General features: G+C 36.5%; 5 protein-coding genes and 1 pseudogene across 5 annotated transcripts; 3 read left to right on the plus strand and 3 right to left on the minus strand.

Annotated features, from left to right (window-relative positions):
• Positions 1–244: 244 nt before the first annotated feature.
• LOC126753679 (uncharacterized) lies at positions 245–1,998 on the plus strand. Its single transcript, XM_050465356.1, has one exon. The coding sequence runs from the start codon at positions 684–686 to the stop codon at positions 1,626–1,628; it is 945 nt and encodes a 314-aa protein (XP_050321313.1). The 5' UTR covers positions 245–683; the 3' UTR covers positions 1,629–1,998.
• Positions 1,999–2,698: 700 nt separating this feature from the next.
• LOC126753680 (uncharacterized) lies at positions 2,699–4,057 on the minus strand (annotated as a pseudogene).
• Positions 4,058–5,169: 1,112 nt separating this feature from the next.
• Positions 5,170–8,595, plus strand: LOC126752048 (malate dehydrogenase, cytoplasmic). Its single transcript, XM_050462587.1, has 2 exons — positions 5,170–5,314; positions 7,357–8,595. The coding sequence occupies exons 1-2, from the start codon at positions 5,312–5,314 to the stop codon at positions 8,353–8,355; spliced, it is 1,002 nt and encodes a 333-aa protein (XP_050318544.1). The 5' UTR covers positions 5,170–5,311; the 3' UTR covers positions 8,356–8,595.
• Positions 8,596–9,503: 908 nt separating this feature from the next.
• On the minus strand, positions 9,504–10,959 carry LOC126752049 (ubiquitin thioesterase otubain-like). The gene is made up of 3 exons (XM_050462588.1): positions 10,787–10,959; positions 10,362–10,661; positions 9,504–10,296 (listed from the first exon to the last, which is right to left on the minus strand). The coding sequence occupies exons 1-3, from the start codon at positions 10,862–10,864 to the stop codon at positions 9,889–9,891; spliced, it is 786 nt and encodes a 261-aa protein (XP_050318545.1). The 5' UTR covers positions 10,865–10,959; the 3' UTR covers positions 9,504–9,888.
• A 263-nt stretch (positions 10,960–11,222) lies between these two features.
• LOC126753066 (REPTOR-binding partner) lies at positions 11,223–12,327 on the plus strand. Its single transcript, XM_050464191.1, has 4 exons — positions 11,223–11,399; positions 11,741–11,822; positions 11,889–12,010; positions 12,080–12,327. Exons 1-4 carry the CDS (start codon positions 11,355–11,357, stop codon positions 12,179–12,181), a joined length of 351 nt encoding a protein of 116 aa, XP_050320148.1. The 5' UTR covers positions 11,223–11,354; the 3' UTR covers positions 12,182–12,327.
• Positions 12,328–16,144: 3,817 nt separating this feature from the next.
• On the minus strand, positions 16,145–18,942 carry LOC126753693 (titin). The gene is made up of 4 exons (XM_050465369.1): positions 18,855–18,942; positions 18,696–18,751; positions 18,194–18,616; positions 16,145–17,917 (listed from the first exon to the last, which is right to left on the minus strand). Exons 1-4 carry the CDS (start codon positions 18,940–18,942, stop codon positions 16,145–16,147), a joined length of 2,340 nt encoding a protein of 779 aa, XP_050321326.1.
• Between the last annotated feature and the right edge of the window lie 3,665 nt (positions 18,943–22,607).

Raw genomic sequence — 22,607 nt, forward strand, 5'->3', positions numbered from 1 at the left:
TCTTTTTATTATTATGACGAATTAATACATTTTTAACATACTTGTTTTCTAATATTTACGAAACCATTATGATTTATGCCATAATTCTAGTGTTATGAAGCTTTAAAGCGAACCGAAAATATTAAAACTTTTATTATTATTTAATTTAGATAACGCTCTTATTATAAAAATGTAATCAAGAACATAACGAGGATATTTGATCCTTTTTTCTAGATCAATCCGGTGAATGTGTTTACGAAAATTCTCAATCTCACCATGTTTTAGCTAAACAGCATCTTGCACTGAACACACCACGTATGATAGAGAAAAAATAAAGAAAAGAAGATTTAGCAAATCACCCACAACAGAAAGAAAATTTTTGACTTAAATATCAACATAAAACCAATAATAAATATTAAGCGAAATAACAAAAATTACGCATTATCAAAAGGTTAATATTCTTTAAAATGCAAAAGATCAAATTAGGCAATAAGAACATAGTGAATAATCAAGTCAAATAAACAATAACAAATATGACTTGAAAACAAGCGAGACGAAGAAAAAAGTTGTGGAAGTGAAAATATCAAATTGTTGGCAAAAATTTTGTTAAAAAGCGTATTTTTCGTCGTAAATTTTCAAAAAGTTTAGGTCAATGTAAAGTCAAGAAATACAAAATAAATTGTGCAAATAACTTGTTGTACAGTATGAAAGCAAGTTCCAAAATGACGGAAGAAATTTCGAGCGAACTCCATAAATTGGAAATCAATTCAACGGATCCAGCACACTTAGGAGCGATGAATCTTATTGATACTGCACAGTTACCATTAAATTTAAATCCATTTTACGAAGATGATGCGAATTCGAATGACTTAAAATTTGAAGATGGAAAGATTGTTTCGAGTTCAACCCAATTGCAAAGAAATAATCAAGGTTGTCGACGTTGCAGATTACGTCGTCGGTCTGAGAGTAATGCAGATGCATACAAATCCGCAACGACGGTTCTATCTACAGATACTTCCGAAGTTTCATGTGAAACACACACTATATTAGGAGTTCAACGACAATCTTTAAAGCATCGACGCAGTATTTTGCGACCACCCGTGCTGCGTAAACTGCAAAATTTACAGAAGCTTCTGCACACATTGCCTAAAGTTGATAATGAGCAAACCTCTACAGCTGCAATGGGAAATGCTCTGAATTCGTCAATAAATAAGAATTTAGTATCGCCAGGATCGAGTAGAGGGATTTGCGATTTTCGTGATTTAATTCATGAATGTGAAAATTTATTAAATTTAGAAAATGATGTCAAAGGACGATTTGGTTTAGTGAGTCCAGATCAACGTGTTTCAAAAAATTTTACAACCATGCAGTCATCTATGCTATCACGAAGTCTGTTTAGTAACAAAGAGAGAAATAGTTTTGCACATACCGGTGCTCAAGCTTGTTCGCCAGAAAGAAATGTTGGAAATAATACCCGTTCCAATGCAAGTACATCATGCTCACAGCAAGCTGGAAACGGTGCCGCCGGGATTGCAAATAGCAGTGGCACCAGCGACGATGTAACGATCGATGAACTTGCCAGCTATTTTGACACATTTGTGCACATACCGAAGAAAATGTCAACTATGGCAGAAATGATGTATATATGAAGTGGTTATATTATTAGTCGAAGGCATACGGTTTTCATGCAGTTTTTAATATTTGGCGCCACTCTGGGCATAAGCGTTTACAAACGAACAAATTCAAATGGAGATCGCTGTAGCAACAATCAGTTAAACTAAGATTTTATTCAAGTATTCAAGCTGTGTAGACAGCTTTGTTGTGAAGCGATCATACAATTTATTCTCCTATCTTTATGTTTTTTCTTATAATGGCTATAAAATATGATTATGTATTTGAATTTGTAAGGTATATATGAATGGATTTTGCTTTATATTATTCGTAGCTATATGTAGCTTATAATAAATTATACTAAGCAGTGCGGTGAGCCTGTCCTTAGATAGTTTAATAAGTTTTAAATTGAAATTGTGTTTTCTTCAAAAACTTGCCAAGAAGCAATTGTTCCGAAGTTACGGCAAATTTAAACAGTGCGAAAGAATTAAATTCCACTCCCTTTTAAATATATTTAAGACTTTATTAAAAGCAATTTGCAAAAATTATCTGATGATTATTAGCTTGATGAAAAGATTGACACTTGTCCTTAAATGCATTTTTACATTAATTTAATTCGATTAACTAAATTTTCATTGTTTTCAATTTGATTACGTTGTAAAATAACACTGTCCAACAAATGAAGACCTTTTGAATGGAACAGAATAGCGACCCCATAATTCTGAAAGGGTATGTTGAGTAGATCATTTTTGTAGAACAAACTTATGGTCCAGCACGTCTGAGTTTTTTTTTACAGTGGGTCAAAGTTTTCATTTTTTGGTCGAAGGGAGCATTATACTATATGAAAAAAATGTTGTAAGTTAATGTCTGAGAGGATTCTTATGGTCAGAGTTGTATTGTGGAATTGTATGAGGATTATTTTTGTGGAAGATCTTAACCCTTTTAACTGGTTTCTTTATGGGTCAATTTGACACTTTTTTCGAGAAAATCAAAAAATATCCTTTAAAAAAGGACATTTAAAGATTAAAATATTCTACGAAAATGTTTGGCGGAAAATTTCAGTGGGAGTCCCCAAAGACACCATTGTTGTAAATAAAGCTCTTTACGATTGATAAAAAAATTATAATTTTATTTTAATAGTGGTTTATTATAGTATGTACATATGTATGTATTTATTTTTTTGCTTCAGCAGTAGTAGGACAATGGATTAAAGATTAAACTTAATATGCTTTCCTGTATTTAGCTTGACGTGAATGTTCCGATGTGTCAAGGTTTCTGTACAAGCCCCATACGTATTCAGCAAGCATAACACTTTGGGATTTCCCTTTGAATCTTTCTTCCAATACCTTTATATCCTGATGAAACCTTTCACCGTGTTCATCTGAAACCGCTCCAAGGTTTTCTTTAAAAAAATTGAGATGAGAGTGCAGAAAATGCAGCTTTAGTGACATCTTAACGCCAATATTGTTAAAACCGATTAGCATGTTTTCAATATTTTCTGCATAGTTTTGTGCTTTTGAGTTTCCAAGGAATTCTGATATAACCAGCTGCATAAAGTCAAATGCTGTCTTTTGCATATCCGACAGATGACCATAAAATTCTTCATCTTGTAATCATTTTCTTATATCGGGTCCAACGAGCATTCCTAGAAAAGGTAGTTTACATTAAATGAAATAAATTATTTCTTAAAATCGTATTTTACCTTCTTTTAATTTTGCTGCAGATAATCTGGGGAAAATTGTTTGAATGCGTTTGAAAGCATATCCTTGTGTATTTAAGCTTTTAATAAAATTTTTCACCACGCCCAACTTAATATGCAGCGGTGGAAGTATGACCTTATCTTTTGGGACAAGAGATTCATGGATTACATTTAAGTCTTTACGTTCTTCGAAATATTTAATATGATAATGACTGCTGGTAGCACGTGAATCCCATTTACAAAGAAAGCTCATATATTTTGTGTATCCTGTTTGCATTCCAGTCAATATTGCAATCATTTTGAAGTCTGCGCATACTTCCCATTTATATTTATAGTATTCAATTTTATTTAAGAGATTTGAAATATTTGCGTATGTTCCCTCCTTTTTTGTGGAATACGCAACCGGTATTGATGGATGCTGGTTTCCATTGTGCAGTAAAACTACTTTTAAGCTGTGTTTTGAACTATCTATAAATATTCGCCAAGCGGAAGAGTCCAGTGGAAGCTTTAGATATTTTAGAACCTCTTCAATACTGCAACAGTATACAAGTTCTTCTGATTTTTTAAAATAACTTTCCAAATCGGCGTGTCTTTTTCTTGGCGATGTAACTTTTACATCGGCTTTTATCAAATTCCTGTTTTTCAATCTGGAACATAATATTTCAGCTTTCTCTTTTGTTAGTCCTAAATCTCTTACAAGATCTTCAAAATAAGCTTGGTCTATCAAATTAGGACATATGTATGTTTAAACCACCAGGAGGCAAGTAACTTATATCTGATGTGTTTTCAACCGCCGCTGTTATTTCTGTATTGGCGTATGTCATATTGGCCGAAAATGTATGTGTAGGCGGTTGAGGCACTGGAAAAGACCACTTTCTCAAGTAGTACATACGGTTTTTGGTATCCAAGCTTCACATAAAAATCGTATTCCAAAGAAAAGAAAATATGGTTCTTCAATTGTAGGGAATATCTTTCTTCTGCTTTGAAGGTGCATAAAATGTCCACAAATAAAACAAAACCAATCTCTTAATTTGCAAACAGAATCCGCCATGCTTATTTAAGCTTTAATTGTTCTTTTTTTATATTAATTTTAGTAAAAATCACACCCGATATGTACTGCTTAGTAAGTCAATTATGCTTAATTTTATCACACCCGATTTGTAAGTCACAGCTGACTAGACGCGAGAACTCAGTGTTTGGCCCGGCCGAACTTGACGAGGTTTTCACCTACTTTGTATATGTTGGCGTGTAATTTTTTTTATCAATCGTAAAGAGCTTTATTTACAACAATGGTGTCTTTGGTGACCCCCACTGAAATTTTCCGCCAAACATTTTCGTAAAATATTTTAATCCTTAAATGTCCTTTTTTAAAGGATATTTTTTGATTTTCTCGAAAAAAGTGTCAAAAGGACCCATAAAGAAACCAGTTAGAGGGTTAAGATCTTCCACAAAAATAATCCTCATACAATTCCACAATACAACTCTGACCATAAGAATTCTCTCAGACATTAACTTACAACACTTTTTCATATGGTATAATGCTCCCTTCAACCAAAAAATGAAAACTTTGACCCACTGTAAAAAAAAAACTCAGACGTGCTGGACCATGTTTGTTCTACAAAAATAATCTACTCAACATACCCTTTCAGAATTATAGGGTCGCTATTTTGTTCCAAAAATGCTGTTGGACAGTGTAATAAATAAATTTTTAATAATGGATTTCTATCTTGATTCAAAACAATAAAAATTTTGAATTAACCCAAAGATTTATAGAAATTCTCACTTCTGCAATGTACTGGCCTTAAAAACAAAAATGCAACACTGCATGCTTCGTGTACCATCGGCACTCCAAGCAAAATATTAAATCTGACGTTTCAGCTGATTATTCTCCATTTCTCCATCCATTTGTGCGGTACTAACTGAAAAATTTCTTACGAATTTTCGGCCTATTGAATATTATTATTCATTTGATTTAATTTTAAACTCTGGTTTCCGAAAACTTTTTTAAGGAATTAAGCAAAAATGGTAAGTCCATAAACATATTCACATTTTGGTATAAGTAATAAACATACGCACCATACCCTAAGCCCTTCCACTTCATGAATTCTTTATATAAGAAAAATTCCTATCAGCCACATAGTAAATACTTTGTAACATTCATTTGACCTTTTTTCTATGTATTGAAGTGAAAATAAATAGTGCAAATGGAATAATAATAAATTACTCTGCCGGAATATATGTGCCAAATCCAGTACGTCAGCAAAAATGAACTTGAAATTTTCGGTTCGCTATTAATAGGGGACTTTGATTATCTGGACACACTAAATTACAAACGCATGCTGTTGTTGGCAAAATAGAGAAACCAACAAAAACCAACGCTTCCGCTTGTATTATGTATTTGTGTGTGTGATAGGACAAATGCAAAAATTTGCATATAAATTGATAGGAATATGTGGCGGATTGAGATAAAAAGATGACCTTGAAATCTTGACTATCTAGGGTAGTGATTAGGTATATGCAGTGAACCGGCCGGAAACTACATACATTCATGTACAGAAATTATATTTAGATGCATACTTATGCGTGAATACATTTCTCATTTGCCATAATATGTGCTTATCAAAGCCAAGGGTCACGTAACGGAAGATTGTGTATTATATAATAATTTTCTATATACCGAAATTCAATTATCAATGAAAAGATTTAGCTATAACTATATGGCTGATCGTCACATTAATACGGCCGTATGATTTTCGAACATGATACTGTAGAAAATATGCTTTAGGTAAATATTTAAGTGGTGGTAAGTTCTGTCAAATGTTTATGATGTTGAGAAATTGTTTTAAATAACTATCTAAGTACGTTTTGTCTTGTTATCTAAGATCAATATGTTTTGATAATAAGATTTTTCAAAATATCTTTGAAAAATAAAAACAAGATTAGTAAATACACTACGTCATATGGCAAAACACCTCTGTAAATAGGTAGTTATGTACATATATGCGTTCACGCATTAATTTTTACTTTGTGATTATATTTTGAAATGCCGATTCTGGGTATATACATATAACAAAGCACATTTGTCAACTATATACATATGTACATATAAAGTGATAATCCCAATCCAATTCCTAAAGATAAGCAATTGTTATTGTACGACTGTGTAACGGAGGCTCGTCTGTTTGACATTTGTTTTGTTGTCAGGCGTGGTGATGCTTTTAGTTTTAATTAATTGACCTGACGCGCATACGTACTTAAATTTGATTATTTTCACTTTATCAGCCAGACTTTGATTTTAATGGTGTTATTTTTATATTTTAATAGTTTTTTCATTTAAAATGGAATCCATTATTATTGAATAGTTCTGAATTATATATATATATATATATATATGTATATGTATATTTAATGTACATCCAGGATCTATGAACACAAACAAAATGAAAAAATGTGCCTTTAAAGAGTACATGCACCCAAAGCTATTAATAGTTGAGGAAGGTAATGTAATAAACAAATGCACCACTCTTTCTTTCTTGGCCCCACTACAACACTTATTATGCCAATAGCCCATAACACGACTTTACAAAGATTACCATGTCTCGGAAGGCATTATTTTTTTTATCGAGACAAAATCAGGGATATGTCAGCTGTTTGAAAAGAGAAGCTGAGTGGCAATTTGGCTATTAATATTTTTTTTCGCATCACCGCAACAAATTTCATATCTATAATTAGCAACTTGTTTATGTGGCAACGAAGAAAACTGATGTTTACTTAAAAACAAAATATTTTAGATTGCATTTCAAGAATATTTTAGGGGAATGGTGCGAATATTTAAAGCTATATTAATGGATGTATTGTAGAATAGATATAGAATAAATCATGCAATAAATCATTTATTGTATCTAAGTAGCGAGAATTTTATGTATTTAAATTTGTTAATAAATTAATGAATGAATAGGGTGTTTGAATTTTACAGCTATTTCTTACAACCTGCCCGTCTTTTCTATTTTCTTACTCATTTATTTCGATATTAAATTGGTGACGAAACTTTTTTCTTTTATCTACAGGCTGAGCCAATTCGTGTTGTTGTCACTGGTGCTGCCGGTCAGATCGCATACTCTCTGCTTTATATGATTGCACGCGGCGAGGTGTTCGGCAAAGAACAACCTTTAGTTTTGCATTTACTCGATATTCCCCCAATGATGGGAGTACTTGAGGGTGTTGTCATGGAGTTGGCCGATTGTGCTCTGCCACTCTTGCGTCAAGTTATCCCCACCGCTGATCCCGCTGTAGCATTTAAGGATGTAGCCGCTGCCTTTTTGGTCGGCGCCATGCCACGCAAAGAGGGTATGGAACGTAAGGATCTGTTGTCCGCCAATGTAAAAATCTTCAAGGCACAAGGTCAAGCTATCGACCAGCACGCACGCAAGGATATTAAGGTCTTGGTTGTTGGCAATCCAGCCAATACCAACGCATTGGTATGCTCACACTATGCACCATCAATTCCACGTGAGAATTTCACAGCCATGACCCGTTTGGATCAAAATCGTGCTACCGCACAAATTGCCGCTAAATTAGGCGTACCAATTAGTGCCGTTAAAAATGTGGTAATTTGGGGTAATCACTCGTCCACACAATTCCCTGACCCCAGCAATGGTATTGTTGAAATTAACGGCAGCACCAAACGCGTCTGGGATGCTGTCAACGATGCTGCCTTTTTGCAAGGTAACTTTGTGGAAACCGTGCAGAAGCGTGGTGCTGCTGTTATTGCTGCACGTAAAATGTCATCGGCCATGTCGGCGGCTAAAGCGGCTTGCGATCATATGCACGATTGGTGGCATGGTACCACATCTGGTCAGTTCGTTTCGATGGGTGTTCTTTCTGACGGTAGCTACGGTGCCCCAAAGGATGTTGTTTTCTCATTCCCAGTAGAAATCAGCAATGGTAAATGGAAGATTGTACAAGGTTTGCAATTGGATGACTTTGCCAAATCGAAGTTGGCTGTCACCGGCAAGGAACTGGAGGAAGAGAAAGGAGAAGCTATGGCTGTCTGTTCTGCAGATTGACTAGCTACAACGGATGCTAAGTTGTAAAAGCGCAAGCTACATGTGCAATTATAAATTATTTTATATACACATAACAGTAGTACAGCGCTCACACTTACACAAAATATAAATCATGTAATAAGTAAAAAAAGTGTTTCAACGAAAGTGTCCAATATAATAATAATAGAAATTGACTCATTAGTTCATTATTAAAAAAAAAATTAAGAGTAAAGCAATGAATAAATATATATATGTTCATAACTAGTTTGTTCATTTTTAGTGCAAGAGATTTAAATAAATTAGAGAATTTATTGTATAATTTTTATATACTTCGGGAAGGCAAATACGTTACTTGTTTATATAAATATTGTATAACTGCTACAGAAGAGTAGAATAAATATTCGTACAAACAAAAATCTAGAGTTTTTCTTAACAGGCGGCTTTTCAGGCGAAATAATTTGAAATTTTATCATTTGTCTGTGTTTATAGGCGCTATTATCCACAGTATTTTTATATATGCACATACCCATAAGTGTATATAAAAATTTATACGATGTAGGTATGTAATACCTAGAAGGAGACGTCAGAGACTATAAAATGTATATATGTATGTGTATAAGTGATCAGCGTGACGAGCCGAGTCGATTTAGTCATGTCCGCCTGACTTTATATACGCAAACCAGTCCTTTACTTTTTGAATTATCGTTCTGAAAATTTGCAACGGATTTTTATATGGCCAAGGACTGTCAACTCGGCCGCTACAACAATATACGAACTGAAGACAGATAGATAGACATCATTATATGTGACCTGGTCTACGGAAAGGGGGCTTAGGTGTCAAAAAATCAATTTTCTTTAATGAGATAACGAGAAACTGACGAAACGAGTTGTTTATTTTTAACAGCTGTTTCCCAGAAAACTAGTTTTCGCACGTTAGCTCCCTTTTCGTAGACCAGGTCACATATACCTTTTTATGCTGTAAGAAATTCACCAGTCAAGGGCATATGGCTTTAATGCAGCAGAAATTAAAGTTTTCCCTTGCTTTTTTTAAGAATATACTTAGAAGGGTCAGTTAAAGAAATGTTTGTCTTACAACTTTCGTGCGCTAGTTGGATCTGGAATAAAAATACTTATGTATGTAACTTATTTTAGTAATGGCAAAACACATATTTATATTGTTTTAAGAACATTTAGTTTTAATTTGTATTTTTAGGAAAATATTAATTTAATGAGTAATTATTGCAATATATCTTCATAATTTACTCCAGTGTGAAATATCGCAAAATTTCGAAAAGAATTGATTACAATGTTTTTTATAAATCCAAAATATAATTGCAGTTGAATGACTCGTATGATCATAATGTCATTTAAAATTATTTAAACCTCGTTAATGAACGTAAACAAGTAGGAAATCAATTCAAGCTGCCTAATACATATACAATTAGCGCCATAAATAATATACATACGTACATTTAACATATTCTTAGCAAATTAGAAAAGAAGCAGGCAGCTTAGCTCCTAGCTTTGAGGCATTGATATCTTCAAGTTTAGATTTTAATTGGGATACAGAATATCGTAGTGACCCGGTCGATAAATTAGAAAAACTTTTGGTGTACTACCCTCTGGAAAGTCGTGCGCCTTCACATGCGTGTCACCCCGATCCATATATTCTACGCGCACGCCTACACCTAAAGCGGTACAGAGCGCAATAATATGTATATGATCTGATTCCTTATACATTGGTTCCACTTCCTGGTGACGAAATTCCTCAATTGTAAAATTTCCTTCAATGAAGTGCTGATAAAAATCAGCCTCTTCTTGCAGCTTTCCAGAAGTGAGTAAGCGTAAATAGACTACTACATAATCAGAGTAGCCTTGCTCATTGAACACTTTATGCAGCTCGTCACATACTTGGTCTGTGGAACCGCTTGCAGGATCTACTCGTTTAACCACTTCCATAAACTATAGGAAAGTGAAAATAATTGTTATATTCTAAAAGTAATTTATGTATATAAAAGCATACGTACGGTATCATGAAAGTCCTCTAGCGTAAAGCTAGGGAATCCCAACTGCACTAGCTTATCTTTCGATTTTTCCGCCAAGTCTTTGAATCGTAGATATTCATCTTTGTTGGATATTAAATGCTCTAAGTACGCATAAGCGAATGCACGAAAAAAGCAATTTCCGTCAGGGCGGGTACGTCGTAAGAACTTATACTTGCCGGCAAGATCTTGAATTTTTGATGTGAAAACTTCATCACCCAGATACTCAGCATTAAGGCAAGTTATGGGCAGTTGTTCACTTACCAATGGTGTCGAATCACTTATCTGTGTGTAGACCGAAACAAAGTTTTAAGTGTTTGGCCTTTGTTGATTGGAGGCTGGACGACAGTTCTTTGTCAACACCAACAAACAAACCCTATATTTAATTAATGCTACAATTTTGCACATACCTCTTTTTCGATTTCACGCTGTTGCTGCATAATCAATTCATCACGATTAGTGCCATCATTTTGTTCGATTTTATCCATTTTACTATGAAATAAGCAAATTTTGTTTTTAAAATCAATAAGAACACAAGAACAAAACAGCAATATACGCGGCCCAAATCTATTGTGAATTGCCGCTAAAAACGGTATTTAGACATATGTACATGTTGCCACATTATATTGATGTAGAAAGAATATCTGTTTATGATAATATTGCAAATAAACATTTTTTATATAAAAAAACAAATATTTTGTTAGTGGATGAATACATTTATTAAAATCTTCTGACTTTATTTAAAAATACAAACGCTTATAATTATAACACTAGTGTAAATGCAACATTGTGAATTTATGTGACTCTTGCGACATCTGCAGTAACTTTGTAAAATTTATACTTAAGTTTGGCAGTCCTATTAGAACACAAAGAAAACAAACATTTTTTCGTAAACGCATTGTTGCTGAGAGAAAAACAATTTATTTTTTTGTGAATTTCAAGTATAAATCACTCAGATTAACAAACATTGAATAAATAATGGATTGTGATGAAATGCAAGTCATAGAAGAGCCAAATCTTTCAGTGAGTAATACTTATTAACTGTTGTGGGTGTCGTGAATTCAAGGACGTTAATGAGCTTTAATGCGTAGTTGCTCTTTTTTATATAGTCAAAAAGAACGAGTCCCTTTTTTTAATTAATAGTTTTTAATTTTTATAATTGAAACACCATTCGAATTTCACACATTAAATACTACGCAATAGTTTGGCTGTACCTTTGAGTTGGAATAAGGGCATAGCTTCGCTTAAGAACAAAAGAATCAACCCTTAAATAATATAACTTTTAGATAAAGGATTTCTTATGAGGTGGCGTATTGAATATTTGTATGAGATCGAATTAAATTCATTTTGTATGATATTTTCAGGAACGCAAAGAGACTGGCAAAAGGGGACGTAAACCAGGACGTAAAGCTTCCACGGAAAAAGTGGATATAAGAGCCAAATTAGGTTTGTAATGTCATCAGAGTGAAGCCGAATAGGATTATAGTAATAAAAGATTTCATTAAATTCCAGAACGCAGTCGTCAAAGTGCTCGGGAATGTCGAGCACGTAAAAAATTACGATACCAGTACTTGGAAGAGCTAGTAGCCGATCGAGAAAAGGCTGTATTGGCTTTGCGTGAAGAACTGGAGCGAGTAGGTCAATAAAAACAACTATTGTTCTGAAATAATCAAATTTATTTTAAAATGTTTTCTTTTTTTTAGTTAAAAAAATGGAGCACAGAACTTAGTGAAGGTAACATACCAGACGGCTTTCAGCAATTACTGGAAGAAGCAGGTGTGCTAAAACAAGAACAAGTGATGTGAAACTAAATACCTCGATACCTAGTTTTTATCTGTTTGTTTTTTATTTAATATAAAGTTAAAGTTATAATTTTAAGTTTTTCATTACTATATAAGTGTAGAAAGGTGTCATACATTATTTTTACTGAATTAAAAATGGTTTACAAATACGTAACGTCTTAATATATTTCAAAATTCAAATAAAAGGCTTAGAGAATGTACGTAAGTATTTAGTTAACAAACTAATACCGACTTTTATACAACAAATATCAATATTATTGTGTTATGGATCTGATAGTTGTCGGAATCAGAATATTATTGGTTTGATGTTCGAAGCAGAATTTGTATCGGTTTTGGGTGTCTCGGAAACCAAATTTATCGGTTGTCCTTACAGAAACAAAGTGACAAGTTAGTCGCTGACAGATTTGAAATATAAGTTAAGAAATCAAGTTATTTTATTATTACGAATTAATTTATCTTTATTACTATAGGGGCAAATATAAAATTAAAACACAAAATATCTGATATATTGCGTTTTTGGAAAAAAATTAGGTAATTTAAAGAAGATTTACGAAACATAGTTTAACGTCCAAATGCGTATTTATTCATTCGATAAATGTCATCTCTTATAATCTTCCTTTAAGTCAGAACTCATTAAAAACTTTAATAGGATTGGTTCAAAATGTATTCATTTGCAAGTGAGCTGATTCGAATATTGGTTTTGCGTATGCTCGAAAAGACAAAAATCCAATCAGATTCTGTAACACCATCGAAAATCAGAATTGGTTTGCAATTCCGATAACTATTCAAATCTGGCTTGTATTCCACATTGCTACTAGACTGTGGTGCTTACAAAATCCTTCATAGATTACGTCTAACCTGTTTAGAGGGGTGTTATTTAATAATGACAGCTATATTTAATATAACGCCTACTATTCCTCAAACGAATGTCGAAAATGAAATTACCAACCTTTATACATATGTATGTATGTATATTGGTCAGATCAACACTTTTGTATCTAAAAGGGACATCATCGTCGTCGAGCACATTAAAGAGCACATTAATAAAGTAAAAATAAATTCCGTGTCTGTCACAAATTTCAGATCAATAACTCATAAACTTAAGGAACTTACCGAATTCACCGAGAACACCTTGACCGCACTACCCATTCCTGCGGGCGTATACGTTGTCGAAAGTCAATCCCGCAAGGTGATCTAATCTCTGTGGATAAACTGGGTAGAGCACTTGAAGTTTTGCAATCTCTCCACCGGTGTGCGTAAAATCAAAGTAAAATCAAGACCTTGCGCAAACTGCCACGAAGCTACGCGCCACTTACTTTCACCGATTAGGGGGTACAGAATGTCATCAATAAGACTAAATCATCCAAATCCATTGGCCCAGGCGGAATTAACATGTTGATACTAAGACATCTAGGCTCGACGTGAGAAAGCTACGTAACAAAGATCTCAACCTGTCGATGACCTTTCTTCAAATACCCGATGTGTGGAAAGTTGGAAGAGTAATCTCGCCAACCAAGGGGAATCTTATCGTCCGATAACTCCCATTTCCCAGTAGTGAAGACATTTGACCGCCTTGTTACACCCAATGTTCACTCCTACCTGAGCCTAGAAAACCAGCAACATGGCTTCCAAAAAGTATACAGCAGCACCCTAACACATAGCGTCATAAACGTCCAAATAGTTCGTGGTCTAAATCAAAAACCATCCTGTGAGAGTAGGATCCTCCTAGAATTGGAATTGTCAGAAGCCTTTGACACAGTCAATCATACAACACTACTATAGGACATCGAACAATCTACGCACCCTCCAGGGCTGAAGAGGTGGATAATGATCTAGCTGAGCGGTCAGCAATCAGAAGCTTTTAAGAAAAGCCAAAAGCAGTTGTTAACAGCATATAAGGCCATGGGCCGGCCGGTCAGTAACCTACGCTGCACCGATATGGTTGCCTGGATGTAGTGAAAGGCAAACGAAGAATATTTAGATTGGGTTTTAAGAAATATGTAAATAGTGTCTCGCTTCGGGATATCGCTCGTCGATATTTATTTTATACCGTCACCCCTTTGACATATCGACTTACAAATCCGTTTCAGTTACGTACCGCCGAGTGTCGTGATTGGGTTTGTATACTTCAACCGGATATATGAATTCTAGAAAAATTAAGGTATCCGATCTTTTCTGTTTTATTTGAATGTATCAAACCGAACTATTTTCGAATCTTGAGATGACTCCATCTAAACACGATTTCTCTTCATTATGGTAGGACAAAGTATCGACATAGACCTTGCAAAGTATTCAATAAATAGTAATTTTGGTTATTTTCTGTAATTGAGCTATGAAGACCTGAAGAGGTGGTTCTATTAGCAAAAATATGACCACTGGTCCAATATTGCCAGCGTTTTTCTTTAGCTATCTAAAGTCAAGGTAGGTTAGGTTAGATGGCTCTTGTGTTCGAACTTATAAATTAGCAAAACGCTTAGTAGCCAATACAAGTTTCCATTCCCGCCAGCTCGTTGGGATGTCTGAAGGTATACTCTTCCAAATGTTTAAATCTTGACCTCCCAAACGGGGGAAGTGTTGAGTTTTTCCACCTTATCTTCTTCCATACAGCGTCTGGTAAGATTCCCTCACTTTTAATGACTTCAGCTAGAATCGCCGATTTGCTATGTGAGTGGATGGTCACTTCTCGAACGGAGGCTGCACTCCAGAGCAGTAAATCTACTGTTACCTTAATGGCTGCAACCTCGGCCTGGAAGACACTGCAATAGTCAGGAAGTTTGAAGTTGGAGTTGATAGAGAACTCCTGACAGTAGACCCCTCCACTAACTTTCCCCATGACCCATTCATGAAGAAGCTCACTGCCCCTCTCCTCCAACGAACGAGAAGGAGCCACCAGAGTTCGGTTTGGTGACTCTATGATCCAAGTGATCCGGTATGAAGTCAAAGTGAGTGAGGATATCCGAGAGTTCAGGCATGTGTTCCTTGTGTGTATCCGCTGGTTGCAAATGTCTCGCATTTGCGGCAGCGGTACCGGGATCTTGTATCTTCTAGTGAATAAAACTTTCTTTTGACATTAAGCGCTACATCGACTACATAGGCAATCACCCGGCAGCCATGATCTTCAAATTTTTTAGCAGGTTGACTGTAACGTGGAAGCCCCTCCCAGCCCTCGGGATGAACGTGACTTTTACTTGTCTTCAGCCTCCCGGGATGTAACAAGGCTTAAGCAGTTCGCATAGATAGGTGGCAATCAGTTGCATGACACCTTAACAGCCTGTTGCAATTGCTCTGGTATGATGCCATCCGGTCCCAGGGACTTGAAAGATTTGAACGAATTGATCGCCCAGTTCAAGTGCAGTTCATCCGGAAGGTCGACAAAGGCCGTGAAATCGTATTACAACACTCTATGAGATATCCTTCCACATGGCAGCCCTCCACTTTTTCGCAGAAGCTTTTACAAGAAGTCCTCTTTGCCTTCCTTAACTCGGACTTCTATATTGCAAGTCCCGTTTTATGCAACGCCCAGACGTCAGTTGACCCACTCCTACGGGCTTAAACGTCTGCAGGATGCTCTGATTTTCGAGAGTTTTATAGTCCACTAGAGAGGTTTCTTCCTGCTTTTCGGTGTTTTCAGTGGACAGCGCTCCAGTGCGGTTTTACATGCCGAGTTGAAGACCCATCCCTACCTGTGTCGGTGGTGACCAATGAGTCTATCCCCGGCGCGCGTGGGAGAGTTTGTAGAAGACTCTTGCGGTACATTTCCCAGTTTGTATTCCTAGGATTTTTAGGCAACATTCAAGCTCTTAATCATTAAAAAAAAATTATCAAATTTCAAATGCATATAAAGATTTTATTTTATAACAGTTAATTATATGGAAAATTATGTTATAAATCATGGCTTAAATCTATTTTGCGCGTTAAGTCTGCTCAGTCTTACGAACCATGTCTTTCATTTAATTTCTGTCATATTCAGGGCGTGCTGCTCGGCACTACCGCTCGTATGGCAGGCAATGAGAAACCGAGTGGTTGTTGGAACGGCATAGAATGCAATTGATATACCTGCAGTGGCATCGCGATAGGTTGGAGACGCGCCAGCATACGGAAACTATGAGTGCTGGCCTGAGCTTGCATATCATTGGCGGTTGCTGGTCCACCTAACGATGAACCGCCATCTCCCGCTGTCGCTCCATCATCTACGTGTATTCGAAAGGGTAGTGCCGTTGGCTCAAAATGTGTTACGACCGGTTTGTTTTCCGAGGCGGATGGCTCGAGATCTGACGGTGTTGCCGGTGTAGATTGTTTAACACCGAATTTATTTTCCGGTTTAGGCTCAAAATGCACAATTTGCGGTTTATTTTCGCTAGAAGATTGATTTAGATCCGTTGGCGTAGTGCTGGTGGCGATTTTATATCCAAAATTTTGTACTTGCTGGTGCAGCAGTTCGGCGCGTATCGCTGCAGCCGCTGCGGGTGTATGCGCTTTAGCTAACACTGCTTTAGCGCCATTTGTTATATGCCTAGGTTGCTGTTGTTGTAACCTGGCGTAATTGGCATTCTGATTGGTGGGATATCCGGAGAGGTCATGATGTTCAAAATGTTTGTGCTCTTCGTAATCGTGTTTCTCTTCATGATGCTCGTGTGCATCCTCTTTGTGCTCGTGTTCGTTGTGTTCGAACTTGTAGGGTTCATGAGACACATGTGGTGCGTGTATAAAAACGGGCACTTTCTTTTCTACTTCTACTTTATAAGGTACCGGCACCTTCTTTTCCACCTCGACTCTATAAGGTACGTGTACTTTCTTCTCCACTGGATATGGCACCGGCTTTTCGATGTGCACGGGTACTTTAACTTCGACTGGGTATGGTATGTGCTTTATCACTGGGAATGGTTTTGGTATATGCACTATCTTTTCAACAATTTTCTCTACCGGAAACGGTTTGGGTATATGTATAACTTTCTCGACAATTTTTTCCACAGGTACATGAATCTTCTTCTCGACGATTTTCTCAACCACTTTTTCAACTGGATATGGTTTCGGCACATGTACAACTTTCTCAACAACTTTCTCAACCGGATATGGTACCTTTTTCTCAACAATCTTTTCAACTATTTTTTCTACTGGATACGGTACCTTTTTCTCGACAATTTTCTCTACAGGATACGGTTTTGGCACATGCACAATCTTTTCAATCGGCACATGCACGATCTTTTCGACAATTTTTTCCACCGGATATGGTATCTTCTTCTCAACGACCTTTTCAACAATCTTTTCTACCGGATATGGTACCTTCTTCTCAATAATTTTCTCTACCGGATAAGGTTTGGGTACATGCACCAATTTTTCGACAATCTTCTCTACAGGCACATGTACGATCTTCTCGACGGGATATGGTTCGGGCACTTTTTTAATGATTTCCTTAACATGATTATGATGATGATGGTGATGATGATGCTTCACCTTAACTTTCTCAACATGATGATGCTCCTCTTCCTCGAGAATTTCATGTTCATGATGCTCCGTGCTACTCATGTGTGGTTCAACTTGCGGTTCCTTGCGGTCCTCTGGTGGTTTGAGAAAAGCATGCGTAGCATAACTATCCGAAGTAGCCTCCGGTAGAGGTTCATTTTGCGCGTGTGCTTTGGCTTTTGAACCGAACGTATGCGCATGCGCCGACGAAGCCACATAGGTATGCTTTTGGGCGGACTCCTGCTCTTCTGCTGCCTCCATCACATGCTCATGCATCTCCTCGTAGTTGTGGTATGGCTTTGTATCACCTTCATATACATTTTGGTGCCGGTTATTGGTTCTTGTTGTCGGCAGTGGCGTTTTTTTCTTTTGCTGTGCCGTTTTCACCGAATGTGGCTTGAGAAGAGCATGCGTAGCATAGCTATTCGAAGATGCCTCTGATAGCGGTTCCTTTTGCATATGTACTTTCGTTTTAGAGCCGGACGTGTGTGCATGCGAAGACTTTTGCGCGGACTCGTCCTCTTCTGCTGGCTCCATAACATGCTCATGCACCTCTTCGTAGGTGTGATATGGTTTTGTATCACCATCAACTGCATTTTGCTGACGATACTGCTGGTTATTGTTTCGTGGTGTTGTCAATGGCTTCTTCCGCTTCTGCTGTGCCGTTTTAACCAAATGCACGATATGTCGAATTTTCTTAGTGCCACGCTTGTCCCGTGTTGTGCCACCATTATTGCTGCCCTTCGGTGATGGCACCTGAACTTCCACGCGTCTCGATTCATCCGCATGCAAATCTGCTACGCTGCCGCTCGCCTCCTCCACGTCACGTTCGGCATAGTTGTAGTGATGTATCGCATACTCGTGTATCTCATCGCGCGGCAGGCGACGTGTAGTCCTTTTAGCTTGGCTGCTGGCGAAGTAGCAAAGGAAAAAGAGCAAAAGCAACGGTCGTAGTCGGCGCTGTCGGTGTTGATGCTGTGGGGATGAAAAAGATAAAAGTAGGGTAGAGTAGTGCTAAAAGCGCTCTCGTGATTTGAATAACGGTTGTAATTACAATCGATGGCTGCGGGTCCATATTATCCTTGCGCGTGTTGCTTGCCGCGTCTGCAACTGTTTAATCCAAATGAGTGAGCGCGTTGTTAGTTCGCGGTTATTACATACATATGTATGTGTGTTTACTTCGAAAAATAATCCACTTTGCACGACAAAGTACTTGACGCCTTGCCGCCGATATACAAACTGTTTGACGTGTTGCACATCATTTCGTTATTTATAACCAACGTTGGATATTCCGGCAGCATTGCGAATGCGCATAAAAGTAGAACGATTAATTCCCTGCAACACCTAAAAGGTACACACATACATATGTGTGTGTGTATGTGTGGGCGCATGTATGTATGTGTAGCGCGCCAAACACGCACTTCGCTCTAGCGTAACTTTTTAGAGTTTTTATGTTATGCACATACATATGTATGTATGTATTATATGTACATATGTACGTAAGTATTCATCTGTGTATATGTAAATAGTTGGCGTTAAGCTCAAGTGCAAGGCAAATGCTCTATCCCGTCGTGTTTGATTTAGCGCCAAATGCATTTACGCATACATATCTACATATATACACATATATGCACACATATACTCCCACCCACACAGTTATAAGCACCTATACACATAAAGGCATCTACATATTTGCGATTTTCTAGCGTTCGCGTTTTATTTTCAATAGTTTTCCAGTTTGTATGTTGCGCATGCGCCTGCGCTTTTCAGGCATACACACGCATAACATCGATAATATGCAATGTACAGTTATTTATGTAAGTGCATATGCATTTCAACGTTTGTTAAGTCATACTGAAAGTGATTTTAGCGCTTATCGAAGCTATAACGCTCTTCAGTACGGCGTTTTTCACATAACATTGGCGTTTTATTGCTACAAATACTGACACATAGAAAGAAATATATACATATGTATGTATGTATATGTATATGTGCGCATACCAAAATCCAATAGCATGTCTATCAACAGCCAGGCACCAAACGCTTGGTTGCATCCCCATCGATACACTTCCTCAACTTAGTTGGCTCACCTAAAGCATTTCCCACTTTGAAGCATTTAATATTCGTACTTAGCTATATTTATCACAACTTTTCGTTGGTTATAGTGTAAAATTAGCACAAAACTATTATCATATACTTATATGTAACTATTTCTGTTTATAAAATTGTATATCTTTGTTTACTGTTGTGAATATTACTTTCGCTCATGCATATTTGCGTATGTGGCTTTCCGTTTCACCAGCTTTGGCGTGTTCTTCCTGTAATAAAATAACAAAATGTTAATGAAAGTAAGTATGCAAACATGTCCGCACCAAATTGAAAATATTCCATTAAAAAGATTGGCCGTGTTTCTTAGTTGATTTAAATAGGCGCTGGCAAGTAAGTAGGCGAAAAATTGTTTCGCCTAATTATTTTGCTTATACTTAGTTTATTTTTATTCAGCAGTATATTTTAGGCGTATAATTATTTATATACATAGATAATAACGCTGATAGTTTTTAAAGTATATTGAATTTTTTTAACTTTCAAAATTAAAGTTATATGTGCTAGCCTTTAGCCTTGTAACTCATTAATATTCTTTTTTCGGTGGTCATCTATAACACCTGAAAAAATATGCAGTGAACGAAAAAAAAACTTGTACAGGGAGATGTTTAATTTTTTTAATATTTTCATCAGTTGAATAGGTCGATGGCCGTCCAGAACGAGGCATGTCCTCAACGTTCTCTCGACCGTCTTTGAATGCTTTTAACACTCGTACGCTTGTGTTTTTTATAAAGCTGGATCACCGTAAGCCCTTTCCAACATTCGCAACGCTTTCGCATACGAAATTTTGTTAGAAATACAAAATTTGAAGCGAATTCTTTCTTCGATATTTTTACACTTTGTTAAAATCACAACGCACTACTGAGGTGTACCGACTCATGCAGCTGCTGTAAACAAACTGGTTGACAGATCGTATATTTGGCATAGTAATTCAGGACAACTTAGAAAAATACCTTGAAGTTTTTGAAATATCATTTACCCGGGAAATTTAATTACAATTTTCGGTTGCTTGTTTGTCAAAATGTATTTCAGCTTTTAACCTGCACTAAAAAATAACGATGTGATAATCTTATGTATTTTTATAAAAATTTTAACAATACAATAATTTACACATCAAATGCAGTTATCAACTAGGCACCGTTGTTATACCTACTCTTACAAACATGTTGCTACATATTATAATAGTTTTGTTCATGTAATGGTTGTATGTATCACCTAAAACTAATCGAGTTAGATAAAGGGTTATATACAAGGTGCGTTCCAAAGTAAACAGGACTTTTTTAATCTAGCGCCACCTGGTGCGCCATCTATATGTCAACTGATGCGTTAGCATCTGCTATCTTTATCGATTGTCCAGTGAGAATTTCATGACATTTCATTGATTGGAAGTGAAGTTATTGCGTTTTAAGTGTCAGTATGTTTGTATTATCGGTGCGAAAATGAGCTTCGAACAAAGAGCCAACATTAAATTTTGTTTTAAAATTGGTAAAACTTTTACCGAAACGTTTCAATTGATGAAACTAGTTTATGGCGATGATTGCCTATCCTGTAGCAGAGTGCACGAATGGTTTCAACGTTTTCAAAGTGGTTGTAAGGACATAAATGACGATCAATATGTGGGCCAATCAAAATCCGTAATCACCGGAAATGCCATCGAAACTGTGCGTTAATTCAACAAAAATCAGCCGAAATCATCGTTGAAATTCATGGAAATGGAATTGAACATCTTCAAAACATCGATTTATTGCATTTTGACCGAACATTTGGGCTTATGAAAGGTGTATGCATGGTTTATTCCGCACAAATTGACTGACGACCAAAAATTGCTCAGAATCCAACATTCAAAACGATTATTTGACTAAAAATCACATTTTAAGCATTAACCACTCCCCGTATTCACCTGATATGGCGTGCGACTTCATCCTTTTCGGAAAAAATGCATTTGCCCATGAAAGGATCGCGTTATGCAGACGTAGAGGCCAATCAAAAGGCTTGCACCGGCATACTGGCGGCCATGTCGGCCAACGAGCTAAAACACTCGTTCGACATGCTTTTGAACCGTGCAAAAAGCTGTATTGAAGCCGAAGGAGACTATTTTGAATAAAATAAATTGATTTTCCGAAAAAAACCATTTGTTCTGTTTTTTTTTAAGACCTGTTTACTTTGGAACACATCTTGTATACATATATATGTACGTATAAATGATTAGGATGATGAGACGAGTTGAGTATGGGTGACTGTCAGTTTATCCGTTCATCCGTCCGTGCAAGCTGTAACTTGAGGAAACATTGAGATATCGTAATGAAACTTTGAATACATTTACCTTGGCAAAAAGTAAGGATTAGTTCGAAGATGGGCGTAATCGGACCACCGTCACGCCCACAAAACGCCATTAAAGGAAAACCTATAAAGTGCTATAACTAAGTACTTAATTAAGATATGGAACTGTAATTTGGCACAGGGGATTGCAGTTGCAAGGGGCACCTGTGGGCGATTAATTTGAAAAAGTGGGCGTGGCCCCGAACTCTACTAAGTTTAATTTATATATAGTATATTCCAAGCCATTTAAGCTACAAAAACCAAATTCGCCCAGAATAAAGCCGTTAAGCACCCCTATCGACACTGTAAAAATTTATGAAATTGGAAGATAACCATGCCCACTTTCTATATAACTTTACTGTTAAAAACCACTAAAACCGCGATAAATACGCGGTTTGGCGCCAAATCAAATACGACAGAGACTTGAAATTTTACAACCGCGATGGTATGAAATTGTATTTAATTGTATTATATACAATACCCAGTCCGGGTTGAATTTAATCACTTTAAAGCTCGTGACATGGATAGTTCTTAAATTGCTAAT

The sequence above is a fragment of the Bactrocera neohumeralis genome, chromosome 3 (assembly GCF_024586455.1).
Source record: "Bactrocera neohumeralis isolate Rockhampton chromosome 3, APGP_CSIRO_Bneo_wtdbg2-racon-allhic-juicebox.fasta_v2, whole genome shotgun sequence".
Taxonomy (NCBI): domain Eukaryota; kingdom Metazoa; phylum Arthropoda; class Insecta; order Diptera; family Tephritidae; genus Bactrocera; species Bactrocera neohumeralis.